At 35.9% G+C, this 20155-nt stretch overlaps 1 protein-coding gene across 7 annotated transcripts in view; it reads left to right on the forward strand.

Moving 5' to 3' along the window:
• The window catches only part of CCDC91 (coiled-coil domain containing 91), a 394145-nt gene that overhangs the window by 312799 nt on the left and 61191 nt on the right, over positions 1–20155 (forward strand). For 6 of the 7 annotated variants that reach the window (XM_044941290.2, XM_025283433.3, XM_044941291.2 and 3 more), the window contains one exon: positions 6643–6756. The exons of the other annotated variant lie outside the window; for it this stretch is intronic. In XM_044941290.2, coding sequence (XP_044797225.1) covers positions 6643–6756 — 114 coding nt within the window. The remainder of the gene's footprint in view (positions 1–6642; positions 6757–20155) is intronic. 7 annotated transcript variants of the gene reach the window in all.

Below are 20155 nucleotides of genomic sequence, written 5' to 3' on the forward strand. Positions count from 1 at the left end.
TAAACTCATGTCCATCGAGTTGGTGATGCCATCTCATCCTCTGCCATCCCCTTCTCCTCCTGCCCCAATCCCTCCCAACATCAGAGTCTTTTCCAATGAGTCAGCTCTTCGCATGAGGTGGCCAACATATTGGAGCTTCAGCTTTAGCATCAGTCCCTCCAGTGAACACCCAGAACTGATCTCCTTCAGGATGGACTGGTTGGATCTTCTTGCAGTCCAAGGGACTCTCAAGAGTCTTCTCCAACACCACAGTTCAAAAGCATCAATTCTTCAGCGCTCAGCTTTCTTCACAGTCCAACTCTCACATCCATACATGACTACTGGAAAAAACAGCCTTGACTAGATGGACCTTTGTTGGCAAAGTAATGTCTCTGCTTTTGAATATGCTATCTAGATTGGTCATAACTTTCCTTCCAAGGCGTAAGCGTCTTAATTTCATGGCTGCAATCACCACCTGCAGTGATTTTGGAGCCCCAAAAAATAAAGTCTGACACTGTTTCCCTAACTATTTGCCATGAAGTGATGAGACCGGATGCCATGATCTTAGTTTTCTGAATGTTGAGCTTTAAGCCAACTTTTTTACTTTCCTTTTTCACTTTCATCAAGGGGCTCTTTAGTTCTTCAGTTTCTGCCATAAGGGTAGTGTCATCTGCATATCTGAGGTTATTGATATTTCTCCCGGCAATCTTGATTCCAGCTTGTGCTTCATCCAGCTAAGCATTTCTCATGATGTACTCTGCATCTGAGTTAAATAAGCAGGGTGACAGTGTACAGCCTTGACGCACTCCTTTCCCTATTTGGAACAAGTCTGTTGTTCCATGTCCAGTTCTAACTGTTGCTTCCTGACCTGCATACAGGTTTCTCAGGAGGCAGGTCAGGTGGTCTGGTATTCCCATCTCTTTCAGAATTTTCCACAGTTTATTGTGATCCACACAGTCAAAGGCTTTGGCATAGTCAGTAAAGCAGAAATAGATGTTTTTCTGGAATTCTCTTGCATTTTTGATGATCCAGCAGATGTTGGCAATTTAATCTCTTGTTCCTCTGCCTTTTCTAAAACACTGTACAGGAGACAGGGATCAAGAGCATCCCCAAGAAAAAGAAATGCAAAGAAGCAAAATGGCTGTCTGTGAGGCCTTACAAAAAGCTGTGAAAAGAAAAGCAGCTAAAAGCAAAGGAGAAAAGGAAAGATATAAGCATCCGAATGCAGATTTCCAAAGAATAGCAAGGAGAGATAAGCCTTCCTCAGCGATCAATGCAAAGAAATAGAGGAAAACAGTAGAATGGGAAAGACTAGAAATCTCTTGAAGAAAATGAGAGATACCAAGGGAACATTTCATGCAAAGATGGGCTCAGTAAAGGACAGAAATGGTATGGACCTAACAGAAACAGAAGATATTAAGAAGAGGTGGCAAGAATACACAGAAGAACTGTCCAAAAAAGATCTTCACAACCCAGATAACCTCAATGGTGTGATCACTCACCTAGAGCCAGACATCCTGGAATGTGAAGTCAAGTGGGCCTTAGGAAGCATCACTACGAACACAGCTAGGGGAGGTGATGGAATTCCAGTTGAGTTATTTCAAATCCTGAAAGATGATGCTGTGAAAGTGCTGCACTCAATATGCCAGCAAATTTGGAAAACTCAGCAGTGGCCACAGGACTGGGAAAAGTCAGTTTTCATTCCAGTCCCAAAGAAAGGCAATGCCAAAGAATCCTCAAACTACCGCACAATTGCATCTTCTCACTTGCTAGTAAAGGCAATGACCTTCATCATGACCTATTTAATTGTAACATTATAGAAGGTGATTCTAGTAAGGAGTAGTGGAAAAATTAGTAAGTAGCACTCTTTCTTCCACACTTAAAAAACTAGTTATATAATAAAGTGGATGTGATTTTTCACACATATTTTATTTTTAACAAAATATATTTAGGATGAGAAGTGTCAATATATTTTAACAAGCTTACCAAAATACATATGCAAATGGATGTTTTTCCCTCCAAACTGTTAATTTTAGAGCAGTGCTTCTCAACTGAAGATGATCTAGTAAGCAAATACCAAGTATACTACTTATAACAATACTCCCATCTCCACCCCCAGCAAGGAATTGTCAGTAGTGCCAAGGTTAGGGTATGAATCATGCCTTAGAAAATATATTATGTTTCAGGATGTGCACATTACTAAAATATTCTGGTAAGTATTCTTTCAGAATTGCCTTCTTTGAATGTATTAATTAGTGGCAAATCATCATCCCTCGTGAAGTATATTTTATTTTAGACTAAGTCTCATGATTCACAGGGACAATATAGTTCATTCATGGAATTCAAGAAAACATGCAGGCAGATATTCATAGACACATGACCATGCATACAAAATTCACTGCTTGTTTCTTGTTCAGAATTTAGTTAGAAAATGAAAGGTTTAAACTTTTTGATGTCATATTCAAAGATATTTATTTATTGAAATAAATAAAATAAAGTTTTTTTTTTCCTTTTTTCATTTATAGTTTATATTGAAGCATAGATGATTAACAATATTGTGTTAGTTTCAGGTATATAGCAAAGTGATTCAGTTTTACACATACATGTATATATTCTTTTTCACGTCCTTTTCCCATTTAGGGTGTTACATAATATGGACCTGAGTTGCACATGCTATACAGTAGGTATTTATTGGCTGTTGTTATTAAGTTGCTCAGTTGTTTCCAGTTCTTTGCAGCCCCATGGACTGCAGCATGCCAGGCTTCCCTGTCCTTCACAGTCTCCCGGAGCTTGATCAAACTCAAGTTCAATGATCGGTAATGCCATCCAACCATCTTATCCTCTCTCATCCCTTTCTTCTCCTGCCTTCAACCTTTCCAGCATCAAGGTCTTTTCTAATGAACCACTTCTTTGCATCAGGTGACCAAAGTACTGGAGCTTCAGCTTCAGCATCAGTCCTTCTAATGAATATTCAGGATTGACTTCCTTTAGGATTGACTGTCTTGATCTCCTTGCTGTCCAAGGGACTCTCAAGAGCCTTCTCCAACACTATAGTTCAAAAGCATCAATTCGTCAGTGCGCATTCTGCTTTATGGTCCAACTCTCACATCCATACATGACTACTGGAAAAACCATAGCTTTGACTAGATGGCCTTTGTCAGCAACGGAATGTCTCTGCTTTTTAAATATGCTGTCTAGGTTGGTCGTAAATTTTCTTCCAGGAAGCAAGCATCTTTTTAATTTCATGATTGCAGTCACCATCTTCATTGATTTTGGAGCTCCCCGAAATAAAGTCTGTCACTGTTCCTATTGTTTCCCCATCTATTTGCCATGAAGTGATGGTACCAGATGCCATGATCTTTGTTTTTTGAATACTAAGTTTTGAGCCAACTTTTTCATTCTCCTCTTCCACTTTCATCAAGAGGCTCTTGGATCCTCTTCACTTTCTGACATGAGGGTGATGTCATCTGCATATCTCAGGTTACTAATGTTTCTCCCGGCAATCTTGATTCCAGCTTGTGCTTCATCCAGCCCAGTATTTTGCATGATGTGCTCTACATAGAAGTTAAATAAGCAGGGTGACAATATACAGCCTTGAAGTACTCCTTTCCCGATGGAACCAGTGCATTGTTCCGTGTCCAGTTCTAACTGTTGCTCCTTGACCTGCATATAGATTTCTCAGGAGGCAGGTAAAGTTGTCTGGTATTCCCATCTCTTGAAGAATTTTCCAAAGTTTGTTGTGATCCACACAGTGAAAGGCTTTAGCATAGTCAATGAAGCAGAAGTAGATGTTTTTCCGGCACTCTCTTGCTTTTTCTGTGATCCAGCGTATATTGGCAATTTGATCTCTGGTTCCTCTGCCTTTTCTAAATCCAGCTTGTACATCTGGAAGTTCTTGGTTCATGTACTATTAAAGCCTCGCTTCAAGAATTTTGACCATTATTTGCTTGTGTGTGAGATAAGTGCAACTGTGCAGTAGTGTGAGCATTCTTTGGCATTGCCTTTCTTTGGGACTGGAATGAAAGCGGACCTTTTTCCAGTCCTGTAGCCAGTGCTGAGTTTTCCAAATTTGCTGGCATATTGAGTGCAGCATGTTAACAGTATCATCTTTCAGGATTTGAAATAGCTCAACTGGAATTCCATCACCTACACTAGCTTTGTTTATTCTGATGCTTCCTAAGGGATACTAACCATTTGTTGGTTATCTGTTTTAAATAGAGCTATGTATATATAGATTTCACAACCTTGACTGTCACCTAACTGCCAGCTGGGGAGGAGAGAATCAAAGGAGACTTTCTTTGTAAATGTTCTTCTTCAACTCAAAATTCAAGAAAGAAGGAGCCTCAAAAGTATGGACTGAGCAGACTGTATAAACTCTTAGGCCCGTCCACCCTAAAAAAAAAAAAATTTTTTTTTTAACTGAAGAACATAGTAGCTAACTCTCTTCATCTTTTTCCTGGATATATTCCTTTTATTTAAATTGATGGTTTTGTCTTCAAACATTTCTAGTCAAATTTGACCCTTACTAGATAGAAATTGTGTTTGATATTCAATATGATATGGATTTATCTTCTATATTCAACTAGTCTAGGTCTACAATAGTTTTAAAATTATAAAACCCTTGAAAAACAAGGCTTTTTGCAAATGCTGTCCTGAAATAATGTGCAACTATTTATACTTTTAATTTACCCACGTAGTGTGAATATTCACACCCTTCATCACAGAACTATTATTGTGTTTTATTTCAGGCGGCTTAGTAACATATGTATTAACTTTTCGACTTTATAAAATCTGAAAAGTTTCAAGTTCCAAATTAGTATGTGTGTAACCAACAGGAATTGTAATAGTAGGTGCTTTTATTTGAAATAATCTTTTTGTCTTTTTTTTTTTTTTTTTTCAAAAATTACTATAGCTTTTCATAATGAGGTGTCACCTCATACTGGTTAGAATGGCCATGATTTAAAAGTCTACAAATAATAAATGCTGGAGAGCATATGAAGAAAAGGAACCATCTTACACTGTTGGGGAAATGTAAATTGGTGCATCTGCTATGGATAACAGTATGCAGGTTCCTGAAAAAAACTAAGAGTTATCGTATGACCCAGAAATCACACTCCTGGGCATATATGCAGAGAAAACTCTAGTTTGAAAAGCATGCACCCCAGTGTTCATAGCAGCACAGCCAAAACATGGAAGCAACCTAAATGTCTGTTGACATGAATGAATAAATGTGCTGTGTTCACACATACACACAAACATACAATATGGAATGCTATTCAGCCATAAAAAACAAATTAATCCCATTTGCAGCAACATGGATGGACCTAGAGATTGTCATAGTGAGTGAAGTAAGTCAGAGAAAAACAAATATCACATGATATCGCTTATATGTGGAATCTGTTCATGATACAGATGAACTTATTTACAAAACAGAAACTCACAGATATAGAAATTAAACTTATAGTTACTGCAGGGGACAGGAGGAGGCATACATTTAGAATTTGGGATTAACAGATAGGGCTTCTCAGGTGGCTCAGTGGTAGAGAATCTGCCTGCCAATTCAGGAGACATGGGTTCAGTCCCTGGGTCAAGAAGATCCCCTGCAGAAGGAAATGGCAACCCACTCCAGTATTCTTGCCTGGGAAATCCCATGGACAGAGGAGCCTGGTAGGCTACAGTCCAGGCGGTCACAAAAGACTCAGACCCAACTTAAGTATGTGTGTGTGTGTGTGTGTGTGTGTGTATAAAATTGGGAAAAACTAAACCAAAATGTATACACAACAACGTGAAGGGTCCTCAAGAATAGAAAAATGAGGGAAATACTATTGAGAAATATCAAGGCATTTTCTGATTGCCTGTTTAAAGAAAGATACTACCTGTATAGACAAAAGGAAGTTAGATTTTGTAGCATTCTTCCAATCTATGAAAGGATATATTTTAGCACAAAATATTTCTTAGTTTTTGAAAAGTGTTAATATTTCTTCTTTAGAATTTTATTTTTTTATTTTATTTTATTTTTAAACTTAGAATTTTAGCCGTCTTTCTCTTTACCTGAAAATTTGAAATCTCTTAGGGTCCTTGATTACTATTTCGGCAAAATGAGTAGTACCACTTTTCTTCCTAGATTTCTCATTTCAGATATTAGGACACAGAGTGAAGTTTTTACCTCTCATTCATGGTGTCCAGCTCTCAACGTCTTAACCTGGCAGGAGGACTAAACTATCTGTAAATCTTACCACCCAGACCACACTTGATATTGTGTGATGGAAAAGCTAAATGTGAATAAAACAGCCTAGAACATCAGGGTGTTCTTGGAAGGATAAATACAAGTTGGAAGTCTTATGTGAATAGTGCAAAGTACAGGAAGGCAATCAATCATGTAAACATCAAATGAAAGGTTGGTAAGGAAGCCACGAGTATTTTAGGCTCTCCCTGCAATAAATGGCTTACTCCATTTTTTTCCCCTTTCACTCAGTTTGAAAAAGTGAATTCTGTGGAATCTGTTCACAGAACCCGAAAGATTCTGTAAGTTCTTATTCCTGTTTAAAGACATGCTTTGAACAGAATAAGTTCAACCATTGAATGTTTTTAGTTTATATAAAATAGGCCTAAACATGTCATAGCACATACCTCCCTGAGTTTTTCTCATCCTTCCACAAACAGGAAACAGTTAAGGCAGCAATAATAGAAGAGCAAAAACGAAGTGAAAAGGCTGTGGAAGAGGCAGTGAAGAGAACAAGAGATGAACTGATAGAGTATGTAAGGGAACAGAAAAGGGTAAGTATCCCCTGAAGGGTTTTAATTTGTTCTTCCATAAACTGAAGCATTGGCTTCCATACAGTAACATTAAATTTTAAAATATTTAAAACATCCTTTTTCATCTAATTTAGGAATCTTCATCTAATATTTTTTTCTGGTATAAGTATATATTCTAATAGTTATATCTGTAAACATAAATTCCATTTGTTAACAAAAAAAGCACTGAATAATTTCCTGCTGGATTCCCAGAAATGACCTATTTTCAATTTGACTTTACACTTAAAAAGAAAGTAGACAGGTTTTTACTGTTATAGATTTTTTAAGTTTTTGCCATAAGTTTGTTATTTCTTATGTAATGGTTGTCAAAATTTGTATGCACTCTTTAGACCTTCAGACTAGGTTAACAACACTGTGGTTCTAATAGATAATACAGTTAGCAAATTAGGGCTCTTCTGCCATAGTTCCATTTTGAGAACAAAATTCAGAATATGCTAGTCAGAATTTATAATGCATATTGAAGCTTTACAAAATAAATGTCATTTTGGTACAATGTGATTTTATTAATTTGTAAGTCTGAGCAGTAGCTGAAAATAATGTATTTAATAGCTTAATTTTTAGACTTTTCAACAAATCTTTATTTTTTTTAGTATCCAGGATGAGAAACACTTAGGATGAGATGTTTAATGGTAATCTCTGTAATAAGCAATTTAAATTACAGTATATTATATAATAAGTTATTGGTGAATTCTCACATACTATTTTATGTCTTATTTATATGTTTAGTATAACATAAATATTAAAGGACTATGTATTACACAATATATGGTATTATGTAACATAATAAAATTATAAATAAAGCTTAAAACATAGCGTGTATGAGGATATTTGGCACAGGTAATGGTTGTCAGAGTAAGAAATAAAAGATTACTCTTCAGTTGGCAGTTAAGTAGAAGAGTAATGACACTCCTAGGAATGTCATAAGAACTCATGATACCACTTTAGTTCCATACTCTTAATTTAAAATCAATTTTGGTATAATATAAAGAAAATTCTTACCCCTCAATAGCTACCATTAGGTTTCAACAAAGAGTTTTGTCAGCAGAGCAAAAAAAAAAAAATTCTAAGCTTTCCAGATTAATTAACCACTCACAGAAACATTTCATATGGGATTAAATCTCTGTGCAACTTATCTCAAGATGTTTTTAAAAGTAATTTAACCCCCCAGAAATTTCTAATAGATACATAACCCTCAGAAGAGTGACTTAGCTGCTAAAGAATCCGCCTGCAATGTGGGAGACCTAAGTTTGATTCCTGGGTTGGGTAGATCCCCTGGAGAAGGGAAAAGCTACCCACTCCAGTATTCTGGCCTGGGAAATTCCATGGATTGTATAGTCTGTGGGATCGTGAAAAGTTGGACACAACTGAGCAACTTTCAGAAGAGAAAATTCTGAGCCAGATGTCATCAGCTGACCTTTCAGGAAGTGATATTTTCCCAGAAAACTCCTATTTACATGTGTATTCTCAAGAAGTTTATGTTAAATAACCTACTTCAGAAGCAGTCATACAAGAAAATAATTATAGGTGCTTTCCACATACACATAGGAGTTGTGATAGTGAAAGAACACAGACTTGAAATAAATTCAGGGTATTGTGGATGTATCCTTTTAAAAAAAACCTGAAATATAGTTCATTTATAATGTTGTGTTAGTTTCATGTGTACAGTAATGTGATTCAGTTTATATATATGTGTGTGTGTGTGTGTGTGTGTGTGTATATATTTCAGATTCTTTTCCCTTAAAGATTATAACAAAATATTGAGTATAGTTCTTTGTGCTATACACTAGGTCCTTATTGGTTATCTGTTTTATATATAGTAGTTTGTATATGTTAATCCCAAACTCTTACAGATGTATTCTTTTTAATCATCTTTTCTTAATAATATATGGCCAGTTCTTATTTGAACATTTAATTTGGATAAGAAATTATGTAAAATAGCAAACTTATTCATAAGGGTGTCTTAGGTGAATATTTCTTTGATCAAAATTGAAATTTTCTCTTAAAAAACTTAAAAATTGAATATTACTTTATGCTCAAAAGAAATCTTGTGGCTACCATTAGAAACATTTAAAAGGAGAACAGGAAATGCCTTTACAGGAGTCATCTGGTTCCTGTGTGAGATAATTAGCCCTTGATGAGAACTGACAATGATCTCTGCCATTTAATGTGTGATCTTGCAAATTATATTAAAGGATTGTGCTTACATACTCAGTCATGTCCAACATTTTGCAACCCTATGCCCCCAGGTTCCTCTGTCGGTGGGGTTTCTCAGGCAAGAATACTGGAGTGGGTTGCTGTTTCCTCCTCCAGGGGATCTTCCCGACCCAGAGATCAAACCCACATCTCTTGCATTGGCAGGTGGATGCTTTACCACGGAGCCACCTGTTAAGTCCATATTAAAAGATTCAGTTCAATATCAGTTCAGTCACTCAGTCACGTCCGACTCTTTGTGACCCCATGGATGCAGCCTGCCAGGCTTCCCTGTCCATTACCAACTCCCAGGGCTTGCTCAAACTCATGTCCATTGATTTGGTGATGCCATCCAACCATCTTATCCTCTATCATCCCCTTCTTCTTCTGCCTTCAATCTTTCCCAGCATCAGGATCTTTTCCAGTGAGTCAGTTCTTTGCATCAGGTGGCCAAAGTATTGGAGCTTCAGCTTCAGCATCTGTCCTTCCAATGAATATTCTGGACTGATTTCCTTTAGGATTAACTGTTTTGATCTCCTTGCTGTCCAAGGAACTCTGAAGGGTCTTTTCCATCCCCATAGTTCAAAAGCATCAGTTCTTAGTGCTCAACTTTCTTTATAGTCCAATTCTCACATCCAGACATAGCTTTGACTAGATGCACCTTTGTCAGCAAAGTAATGTCTCTGCTTTTTAATATGCTGTCTAGGTTGGTCATAGCTTTTCTTCCAAAGAGCAAACATCTTTTAATTTCATGGCTGCAGTCACTGCCTCATGGCTACAGTGATTTTGAAGCTGAAGAAAATAAAGTCTGTCACTATTTCCAGTGTTTCCCATCTATTTGCCATGAAGTGATGGTACCAGATGCCATGATCTTCGTTTTTTTGAATGTTGAGTTTTAAGCCAGCTTTTTCACTCTACTCTTTCACTTTCATCAAGAGGCTCTTAGATCCTCTTCGCTTTCTGCCATGAGGGTGATGTCATCTGCGTATCTGAAGTTACTTTTATTTCTCCTGGAAATCTTGATTCCAGCTTGTACTTCATCCAGCCTGGCATTTCACATGATGTATTGTGCATATAAATTAAGTAAGCAGGATGACAGTATACAGCCTTAACATACTCCTTCCCCAATTTGGAACCAGTCCATTTTTCCATGTCCGGTTCTAACTGTTACTTCTTGACCTGCATACAGATTTCTCAGGAGGCAGAAAAGGTGGTCTGGTATTCCCATCTCTTTAAGTATTTTCCAGTTTGATGTGATCCACGCAGTCAAAGGCTTTTGCATAGTCAGTGAAGCAAAAGTAGATGTTTTTCTGGAGCTCTCTTGCTTTTTCTATGATCCAGCGGATGTTAGCAATTTGATCCCTAGTTCCTCTGATTCTAAATCCAACTTGAACATGTCAAAGTTCTCAGTTCACATACTGCTGAAGCCTAGCTTGGGGAATTTTGAGTATCACTTTGCTTGCATGTGAGATGAATGCAATTGTGTGGTAGTTGAATATTGTTTGGAATTGCCTTTCTTTGGGATTGGAATGAAAACTGACCTTTTTCCAGTCCTGTAGCCATTGCTCGGTTTTCCAAATTTGCTGGCATATTGAGTGCAGCACTTTCAAACATCATCCTTGATATTTTTGAAATAGCTCAGCTGGAATGCCATCACCTCCACTAGCTGTGTTCGTAGTGATGCTTCCTAAGACCCACTTGACTTCGCATTCCAGGATGTCTGGCTATAGGTGAGTGATCACCTATCGTGATTATCTGAGTCATAAAGATCTTTTTTGTACAGTTCTTCTTCATATTATTGCCAGTTCAGTTCAGTTGCTCAGTCATGTCTGACCCTTTGTGACCCCATGAACCGCAGCATGCCAGGCCTCCCTGTCCATCAGTAACTCCTGGAATCCACCCAAACCCATGTCCATTGAGTCGGTGATGCCATCCAACCATCTCATCCTCTGTCGTCCTCATCTTCTCCTGCCCTCAATCTTTCCCAGCAACAGGGTCTTTTCCAATGAGTCAGTTCTTCGCATCAGGTGGCCAAAGTATTGGAGTTTCAGCTTCAACATCAGTCCTTTCAATGAACACCCAGGACTAATCTCCTTTAGGATGGACTGATTGGATCTCCTTGCAGTCCAAGGGACTCTCAAGAGTCTTCTCCAACACCACAGTTTAAAAGCATGAATTCTTCTGCACTCAGCTTTCTTTATAGTCCAACTCTTTCATCCTTACATGACCACTGGAAAAACTATAGCCTTGACTAGACTGACCTTTGTTGGCAAAGTAATGTCTCTGCTTTTTAATATGCTGTCTAAGTTGATCATAACTTTCTTTCCAAGGAGTAAGCATCTTTTAATTTCATGGCTGCAGTCACCATCTGCAGTGATTTTGGAGCCCAGAAAAATAAAGTCAGCCACTGTTTCCCCATCTATTTGCCATGAAGTGATGGGACTGGATGCCATGATCTTAGTTTTCTGAATTTTGAGCTTGCCACCTCTTCTTAATATCTTCAGCTTTTGTTAGACACATACCATTTATGTCCTTTATTATGCGCATCTTTGCATGAAAAGTTCCCTCAGTATCTCTGTTTTTCTTGAAGAGATCTCTAGTCTTTCCCGTTCTATTGTTTTCCTCCTTTTCTTTGCACTGATCACTGAGGAAGGCTTTTTTATCAATCCTTGCTATTTTTTGGAACTCTGCATTCAGGTAGGTATATCTTTCCTTTTCTCCTTTGCCTTGAGCCTAAAATATTAGTATCTCTTTATGTTAGATAAACTAGTTATCACCTTTAGAAGTGTTCATTAAATCACAACAGTTATTACAATATTAGATTCTATTTGCACCAAAGTTCCACTTCTCTATCCTTCTTCCCTTATATAGTAAGAACAATAAATTTAATTTATTAAATAAATTAACATGATTTAGAATAAACATGATTCTAATAGTTTATTTGACTCATGTTACTAGATTCATAGATGATCAAAACTAATTTAATTAATATATTAATAGAAAGTTTATTACTTTAACTTCGGGACTTGAGAATTTTTTAAATAACACACATTGTGGAATACTTTTAACATTTGAATGTTTCCACCTCTCCAAATAGAAAAGCTATAAAAAAGGAAAGTGGCTAGAATATCTAAAATGAAAACACACACTATGAGATTTCTTTTTTTTTTTAATTTTATTTTATTTTTAAACTTTACAATATTGTATTGGTTTTGCCAAATATCGAAATGAATCCTTATATATATAACTTTTTAAAAATTAAGATTCTCTATACTCTGATTCTTTTTTGAAATGGATTTCAGTGTTTCAAGTTAATTTTTATGAGTTTTGGAGGCTTGCAAAGTTTTCACATGCACACAAAAAAGACATCTCGTAGCTTATAAAGTAATACTTAGAAGAAAACAAAAGGTTTTTATAGCAAATTCATAGTCTTTTTGTCTGTTTCCAAAAGACTAAATTAGAGCAGCTCATCTCTCCTTCTTCCTTTGTAAGATGAATTTCTTTTTGCATCAGAGAAGAACACTTTTCCAGAACAAAAATTTTCCTTTCTCCTCTCCAGCTTTTTTAACTAGAGTTAACTTGAGATTTTCAACATTAGACACCTCAAAAGCCCTGTAGACCTTGATTCCAACTGGGCTTACATTCCAGTCTGTGAAGTAATCGTCCCCCCTTGTAGTTTTCCAAAATCGTTGAAAGAAGAAGTCTAGCCCCATGTTAGTTTCTGTCTTTATATGTCTTTCGTCCTAACCAGTCTTTAACTTTTTTTAAAACTGTAGTATAACAATCTTCAATATACGTTGTTAAGCAAAAGCCACAGTTTGAATCATTGTGTATTGGAGTGGCCTTAAGAAATGCAGTTTACATTGTGACCCAATTCTCAATGAATCTATAAACAAAAATAAAATTAGAAAAAAAAATTTACAAGACAGTACCTACCCTTACTATGAACAGTGTACTCTGGCATTTTCTATTCTTTTTTTGTTTTTTACAGTTATTTTTAAGTAGATAAATTAAGATTTTTAGTTGGAATTTCAAAGTCTCAAAAATTAATAGAGTGAATAGACAGAAAAGTAGGAGGATATAGTAGACCTGAAAAGCACTGTGAACCAATTCAACATAATTAAGATTTATAGAATTTTCACACAACAGCAGGATACAAATTCTATTCAAGTTCTGTAGAGTATAAACCAGGAGACAGTGGAACATATCCAGGGGCTTTAAAACAAGGTACAAAAATTTCATGGTCTAAAGGTATTGAAGTCATACACAGTCTGTTCTCTTATCACTGTGGAATTAGAAATTAATATCAAAAGATAGTTAAAAGTAACTACATATTTTCACGTGCAATGTGACATTTACCAAGAGAGATCTTTGACTTAGCCTTTAAGTCTCAATAAAGTTAAAAGTTCAGTGTTTTAAAAGAAAAACAGAATGAAATATCTGAAATGATTATCTTTTCAAATAGCTTATAATTTATCCTACAATATTAAGTGCAGTAGAATTGCAAATCACTATAGAGGATAATATTCCTTTTTCTGGGTGTCTGGACTCAACAAGTTTTTAATCAGTGATCCAACCCTTTTGAGTATTACAGTTATACCCAGAATTAGAATTAGAATTATACTAGGATTAAATTAAAATTATATTGAGAAAATGTTTTACTTTTAAATGTCATTTACCAGGGTTTTTTGTTATCAATAGAGATGTCACTAAACTTTATAAATACTCACCTTCATCCATCTAAACATCTTAGATGAAGGGATTACCTATACCTATACTACCTATATACTAATTATGTGAATCAAAATTTATACTGAAATTACATCCTGAATTATTTACTAAGTTGAATACATAATACTTATTCTGTTAGTCCAATTCATAATAATAATCAAAAGTTTGTGTGTAATCAGACTATTCAAAAAAAGCTTTTAAAATGATCAACCAGAAAAATAATTCAAATTAATAATGAATCTGTTTCAGTGACTATCTTGTAAGTGCTTTTTTGTAGGTATTCTAAATGATAGTATTAAAAAATCCTCTATAAACTCTAACTTGTTACTGAGAAAATTATTATATTGAGTTCACTAATATAGTATGAAATTGAAAAGCCAAAGTTTTGCAATCTCACTTCTTATAATTTTTTCATATTAATTGATAGAAATTGTCTACATTTTTAATGAATTTAGAAATTTTTGTTATAATTCATATAATAGAGAGGAAAAGGTAAGCAAGAAAACCTGAAAAGATTTTAACATTGACTCAGTTTATCTGGGAATCAGCTAGGTATCCCTAAGTGTAGTGATTTATCACAGCCATAGTATACTTTATTAAAATTATTTTTTTTATTTTAAACTCTCTTGAATCATTACAAATTGTGGATTAAGGGATAGCAGACTACAGCCCATGGGTCAAATTTGATTTTCTGCCTGTTTTTATAAAGTTTTATTGAAACACACAACCACATCCATTCATTTACGTGTTCATGCTGCAACCACAGAGTTGAGTAGTTCAGAGAGATCATGGGGCCCACATAACCTAAAAAATTTACTGTCTGGCCCTTTACAGAAAAACATTTGTCAACTCCTGTTCTAGGCTATCAAAATAATCTTGATGAGAAAATTTCTTCCTGTCAGCCCTTCAAGATATTTATTCTTTCATTATGCCTCATTAAAACTAGACAATTGAAATTCCTAAGATGCTGGAAAAGATTTCTCTCTTGATATTAATTACCAGATAATGCATTATAGTATTTCAGACCTGGTCATTAGTGACATAAACTTTATTTTAGACTAAAGGAGACTGTAGAAAAATGAGATGGGAAAGACCACATCCCTTGACACTTCCCTAGGGAGGAAGAATTTGTGGTTGAAAATGACCTATGGCCTTTGGATTAGAATGAAGTGTTCTAACTCATCCCACAAGTTAAGACTGTTACACATGAGCTTGCTATGAGGGAGGAAGTGTGAATAATATTCAGCAAGCAACAACTACTCACAGCCAAGCAGTGATTCCTAAAAAATAAAATCCCATCCAAATGTAATAAAAGATTATTTTTTTTTCCTCTTAAGAACCAGAATTATGGCCTGTATTTTCTAAATCACCTCCAGGAAAATAATCTGCACTTTAGAGGATTCTTTTAATTTAGATCTTCAGAGAGGAGTAAGGAGCAATTACCTTTACTTCAAAGTTTCTGTGGTCAAAGCATTGTTATAATTTTTTAATTATAAAAGGACTCATTTGATCCAGGTTTTCTACAGTATTCTTGAGTGTTTGCATCTCAAACTGTTTAATAAAAGGCACTATTTGGCCAAAATGAACTCTCTTTAGTTTCTGATCTTTTATATAGTTACTTTAATTAAACATGATTTCAAGACAAGTTCTTTAATAACTTGTGTTGCCTTACTTTTCTCCTCTTAATAATTTGGGAGTCAGACCAGCTGGTCTCTAGTGTGAGTCTTACAGTTCTGAAATCAGTTAAGACTATGAGTAACATTTTCCTTGACAACTGATGAATCTCTCCACGGGTTTTTAATTCTTGGTATAAATCACTTGCATCATTTATATTTATTTGGTGTATTATTTATACATTACTGTAGGGAAATGACACTTTCCTGACATTCCCCAGCCTCTTGCCCCTTCTCATCCTAATCAGTTGCCTTGCTTCTCCTATCTTGGGGCAGGCTATATTGTTACCTGCACAAAGAGCAACTCAGTAGGAATTCAACATCTGCCCTTGTAACTTTTGCTTTGGGTCTCATATTTGAAAAGGCTTTTATCTGACCAGGTCATATTAAAATGAATAATATACCCTCACATTCAATCGTTATCTGTACTTTCAGCTGTACCTCATTTTTTATGTCAAAGGGAATTTAAAGATTTGTATAGGTATGATCTAAAAGGTTACTATTTTTCTATCTTATACTCTGAAAGCTTATTTCATACAGTACACCTCAAAATCAAATTTATTGCTGTTTTTCACCTTCATATTTTAACAGTCTTCTTGATCCTCTTTCTTATTCTCCTGGACTCACTTACATGAGAATAATCTTGAAAGAACTTACTGACATGTTAACAATCATGGACTTTAGTAAGGCAAATCTATTGACCATTTCCATTTCAACAGTGGGGTCATTAAGAAGATACTATAGACATAACAATGCTTGGATTAAGTACTATAATTCTGTTTCAGGGAAAAGACATAAATATGTTCTAACTTAAAATTAAAATTTATGTATTTGCACTTAATTGGTTTGGCCCAGCAATTAATTTAGTACTCTTCTTTGTTCTTTGTGATAACATTTTTGTTTAAGACAAAGCAAAACTTCTAAATCAGAGTACAGTAAGTATAAATATTTTAGTTAGAGTCAGTATCTAAAAATGCCTATTCTGTTTTTGTGTAACTTAAGTGTTCATCTAAATAATTCAATCACTTCTTGAATCATTATAGTGATAGTGACAATTAGCTTTATTCTTCATTAAAAGGTTTTAGCTTTTTCTTAAATATTCAGTTGATTTTTCCATTAATGTACAACATTAAAGTTCTTAAAATTCAGATGGTGATAAGAATTGATTCTAATCATAGTCTAATCAACAAAATCGAAGTGTCAACTTTGAGTCAAAGGCATGGAAGTGAAGAGTTGACACACCTGATGGGTATGCTATCACTAAAGGCCTATAGTTGGGTATAGCTTCTTGAGATGAAGAATAGCTGAATAACGTGATGTAAACAGTGAGCAGCTGATATAGAAGGAAAGGCAGAGGTCAGATCTAGAGGAAGTGGTGGCTACCAAAGGCCCCCAAATTGAAATAACAATGATGACAACAGCAGTAGAAGCTAATACTTATATAGCGTTTACTAGGTTCCAGGCACTAGTCCAAGGATATTATTACATGTGTGAGTGTGTACATATTAATTACTCACAATAATGTTAGTAGCCACCAGATCACAAAGCTAGAAAGTGATAGTCTGGCTCTGGAGCCTGAGCTGTTAACCGCTGGGCAAACCACTTCTGTGGGCAAGATGCAGCAATGAAGAACAGGGAAGAATTTTGTGAATAGGTCAGAGTGAACGTTTCAAATTAAAAGCCAAGAAGAGTAAGAGGATAAGAGAGATTCATATTTATGTTTTATTAGTTGCATGGCACTACATGGTATCTACCAGATCAAAGCTCCTGTGAAGGACCAGAACCACCGTATCTTTAAAAAGCTGTAACTTTTGTTTTAGAAGGAAAGTATAAGAGCATATTATCTTAAGTAATTATATAAGTTCAAAAAATGGCTTGAAGCAATAGTAAATACCGTAACATAATGTAGTGCTTGAAAAAAGGTCAAAAACATTATGTTGATAATAATTAGCAATAGAATTCCAGAAGATCATTTAAGACTACAATGATAGGAGTGGGCTTTTTCATTTCACTCAAATAGAAACTAAAATACGGACTAGCTGATACTGCTGCTGCTGCTAAGCCGCTTCAGTCGTGTCTGACTCTGTGCGACCCCATAGACGGCAGCCCGCCAGGCTCCTCTGTACCTGGGATTCTCCAGGCAAGAATACTGGAGTGGGTTGCCATTTCCTTCTCCAATGCATGCATGCAGGCTAAGTCACTTCAGTTGTGTCTGACTCTGTGTGACCCCATTGACAGCAGCCCACCAGGCTCCTCTGTCCATGGGATTCTCCAGGCAAGAATACTGCAGAGGGTTGCCATTTCCTTCTCCAAATATGGACTAGACTACATAGTAAATGGAAGATAGACAATGTTACATGAGAAACCAAAGGGTTTGGTTTCCTTTAGGGATAGGCAAATTAATTTGTAAACATTTTTATTAATAAGCCTATTTCTAGATTCGTGATATACCTTTTGATTGCAGTTCTATAATGTACTAGTTCATGAAGCTATTGTTATTGAGGATAGTGGAGATGGAGATTTTTTTTTTTTTTTCCATATGTTGTTTTACTTACCCTTTAGCCAACCTTAGAAGTTAAAAAGCTTGTGTATATAACTTCATTTATTCATGAAGTATTTATTAAGAGTCACAGTTGCCTTTACCATGCTGCTCTTAAGCTGGTTAGAAAGAAATGAATAAGAAGTGGTATTTAAGATTGCCAGCATCTTGATCTATACAACATAGATCCTTGTATCTATACAACGTACATCTTTATATACCCTTCCATTCTCCAACCTGAGCTGTATACTGGGAAGTTTCAGTTTTAATTTTTTTCCCATTCTGTAAAGAAATGTTAAGCATCTTTAATGATGTTCTGCTGTGCTCAGGACATGAGAATAAATGAGATAATCAAGAAAGAGAGCTTTTACCTTGGTATCCGTAATAGCAATACATATTTAACAACTAAAATATATAAAGATTTTTACCTATGTTATTTGATTCTTATAATCAGTTCAGTTCAGTTCAGTCGCTCAGTCATCTCCGACTCTTTGAGACCCCATGAACCGCAGAACACCAGGCCTCCCTGTCCGTCACCAACTCCCGGAGTTTACCCAAACTCATGTCCATTGAGTCGCTGATGCCATCTAACCATCTCATCCTCTGTCATCCCCTTCTCCTCCTGCCTTAAATCTTTCCAACATCAGGGTCTGTTCAAATGAGTCAGCTCTTTGTATCAGGTGCCCAAAATATTGGAGTTTCAGCTTCAACATCAAAGCAGCAGCCATTTCTGAGTGCCAGGTTTGTCCAGAACACCATGGTGGCTGCTTTGTTTACATTGTTTCACTTATTCTCAAAACTTTTCTAAAATGTTATCTGGATTTTACAGACAAGGAAAACTAAGTCAGTGATGTAAGCTAACTGCCTGAGATCAATAAAAAGAGGCAAGATTTTAACTTGGTTCTGTCTGACTGGAAAATGTGTATGGTGATTCCTGAGTAACTCTTTAAATCTGATTGGATAATTTACTTTACACGTCATTTTTCATGTGGTATTTTAGGATTGTCAGTTTCTTCTCTAAAAAACTTGTAATTATATGTTTTATTTTCATAGGCTCCATCTAAATAAACTGGATAAATGTTATAGGCTCTGTCTAGATATTAATATTAATCAAGTTGGGTCCATCCAGATAAATTAGGTAAAAAAGTAGATTGACACAGACAGTGCAGACATACACACACATAGGAACACACAATTCATTTGGGAAATAGCTTGAAATTATGTATTACATAAAATTTGTAAATTATTTTTAAATACATTTTTTACCTATGGTGAACTTTTGAGTATCCTAGCAAAGACTATTTGTTTAGATACTTGAAATATTATTTTATTCCTGCATGGTCTTAATGTTTTAATTTATATGAAATTCAGTCCCTAATTAGTTTTCCTAATTGTCATGACAACATTAGGTGGTTTAGAACTAAACCCTTAGCCTGTTCTCTTTAGTTGTCATAAAGTCCCCGTCAGTTCAGTCACTCAGTCATGTCCAACTATTTGTGACCCCATGGACTGCAGCACGCCAGACTTCCCTGTCCGTTACTAACTCCCGGAGCTTATTCAAATCATGTCCATCAAGTCAGTGATGCCATCCAACCATCTCATCCTCTATTGTCCCCTTCTCCTCCTGCCTTCAGTCTTTCCCAGCATCAGGGTCTTTTCCAGTGAGTCACTTCTTCCCGTCAGGTGGCCAAAGTATTGGAGTTTCAGCTTCAGCATCGGTCCTTCCAATTAATATTTAGAAATTATTTCTTTTAGGATTGACTGGTTTGATCTTCTTGCAGTCCAAGAGACTCTCAGAGTCTTCTCCAGTACCACAGTTCAAAAGCATCAGTTCTTCGGCACCCAGCTTTCTTTATAGTCCCAACTCTCACATCCATACATGACTACTGGAAAACCATGGCTTTGACTAGACAGACTTTTGTTGGCAAAGTAATGTCTCTGCTTTTTAACATGCGATCTTGATTCGTCATAGCTTTTCTTCCAAAGAGCAAGGGTCTTTTAATTCCATGGCTGCAGTCAGCATCTGCAATGATTTTGGAGCCCAAAAAAATAAAGTCTGTCACTGTTTCCATTGTTTCCCCATCTATTTGCCATGATGTGATGGGACCAGATGCCATGATCTTCCTTTTTTGAATGTTGAGTTTTAAGCCAGCTTTTTCACTCTCCTTTTTTACTTTCATCAAGAGACTCTTTAGTTCCTTTTCACTTTCTGCCATAAGGGACATCA

The sequence above is a fragment of the Bubalus bubalis genome, chromosome 4 (genome assembly GCF_019923935.1).
Source record: "Bubalus bubalis isolate 160015118507 breed Murrah chromosome 4, NDDB_SH_1, whole genome shotgun sequence".
NCBI lineage: Eukaryota > Metazoa > Chordata > Mammalia > Artiodactyla > Bovidae > Bubalus > Bubalus bubalis.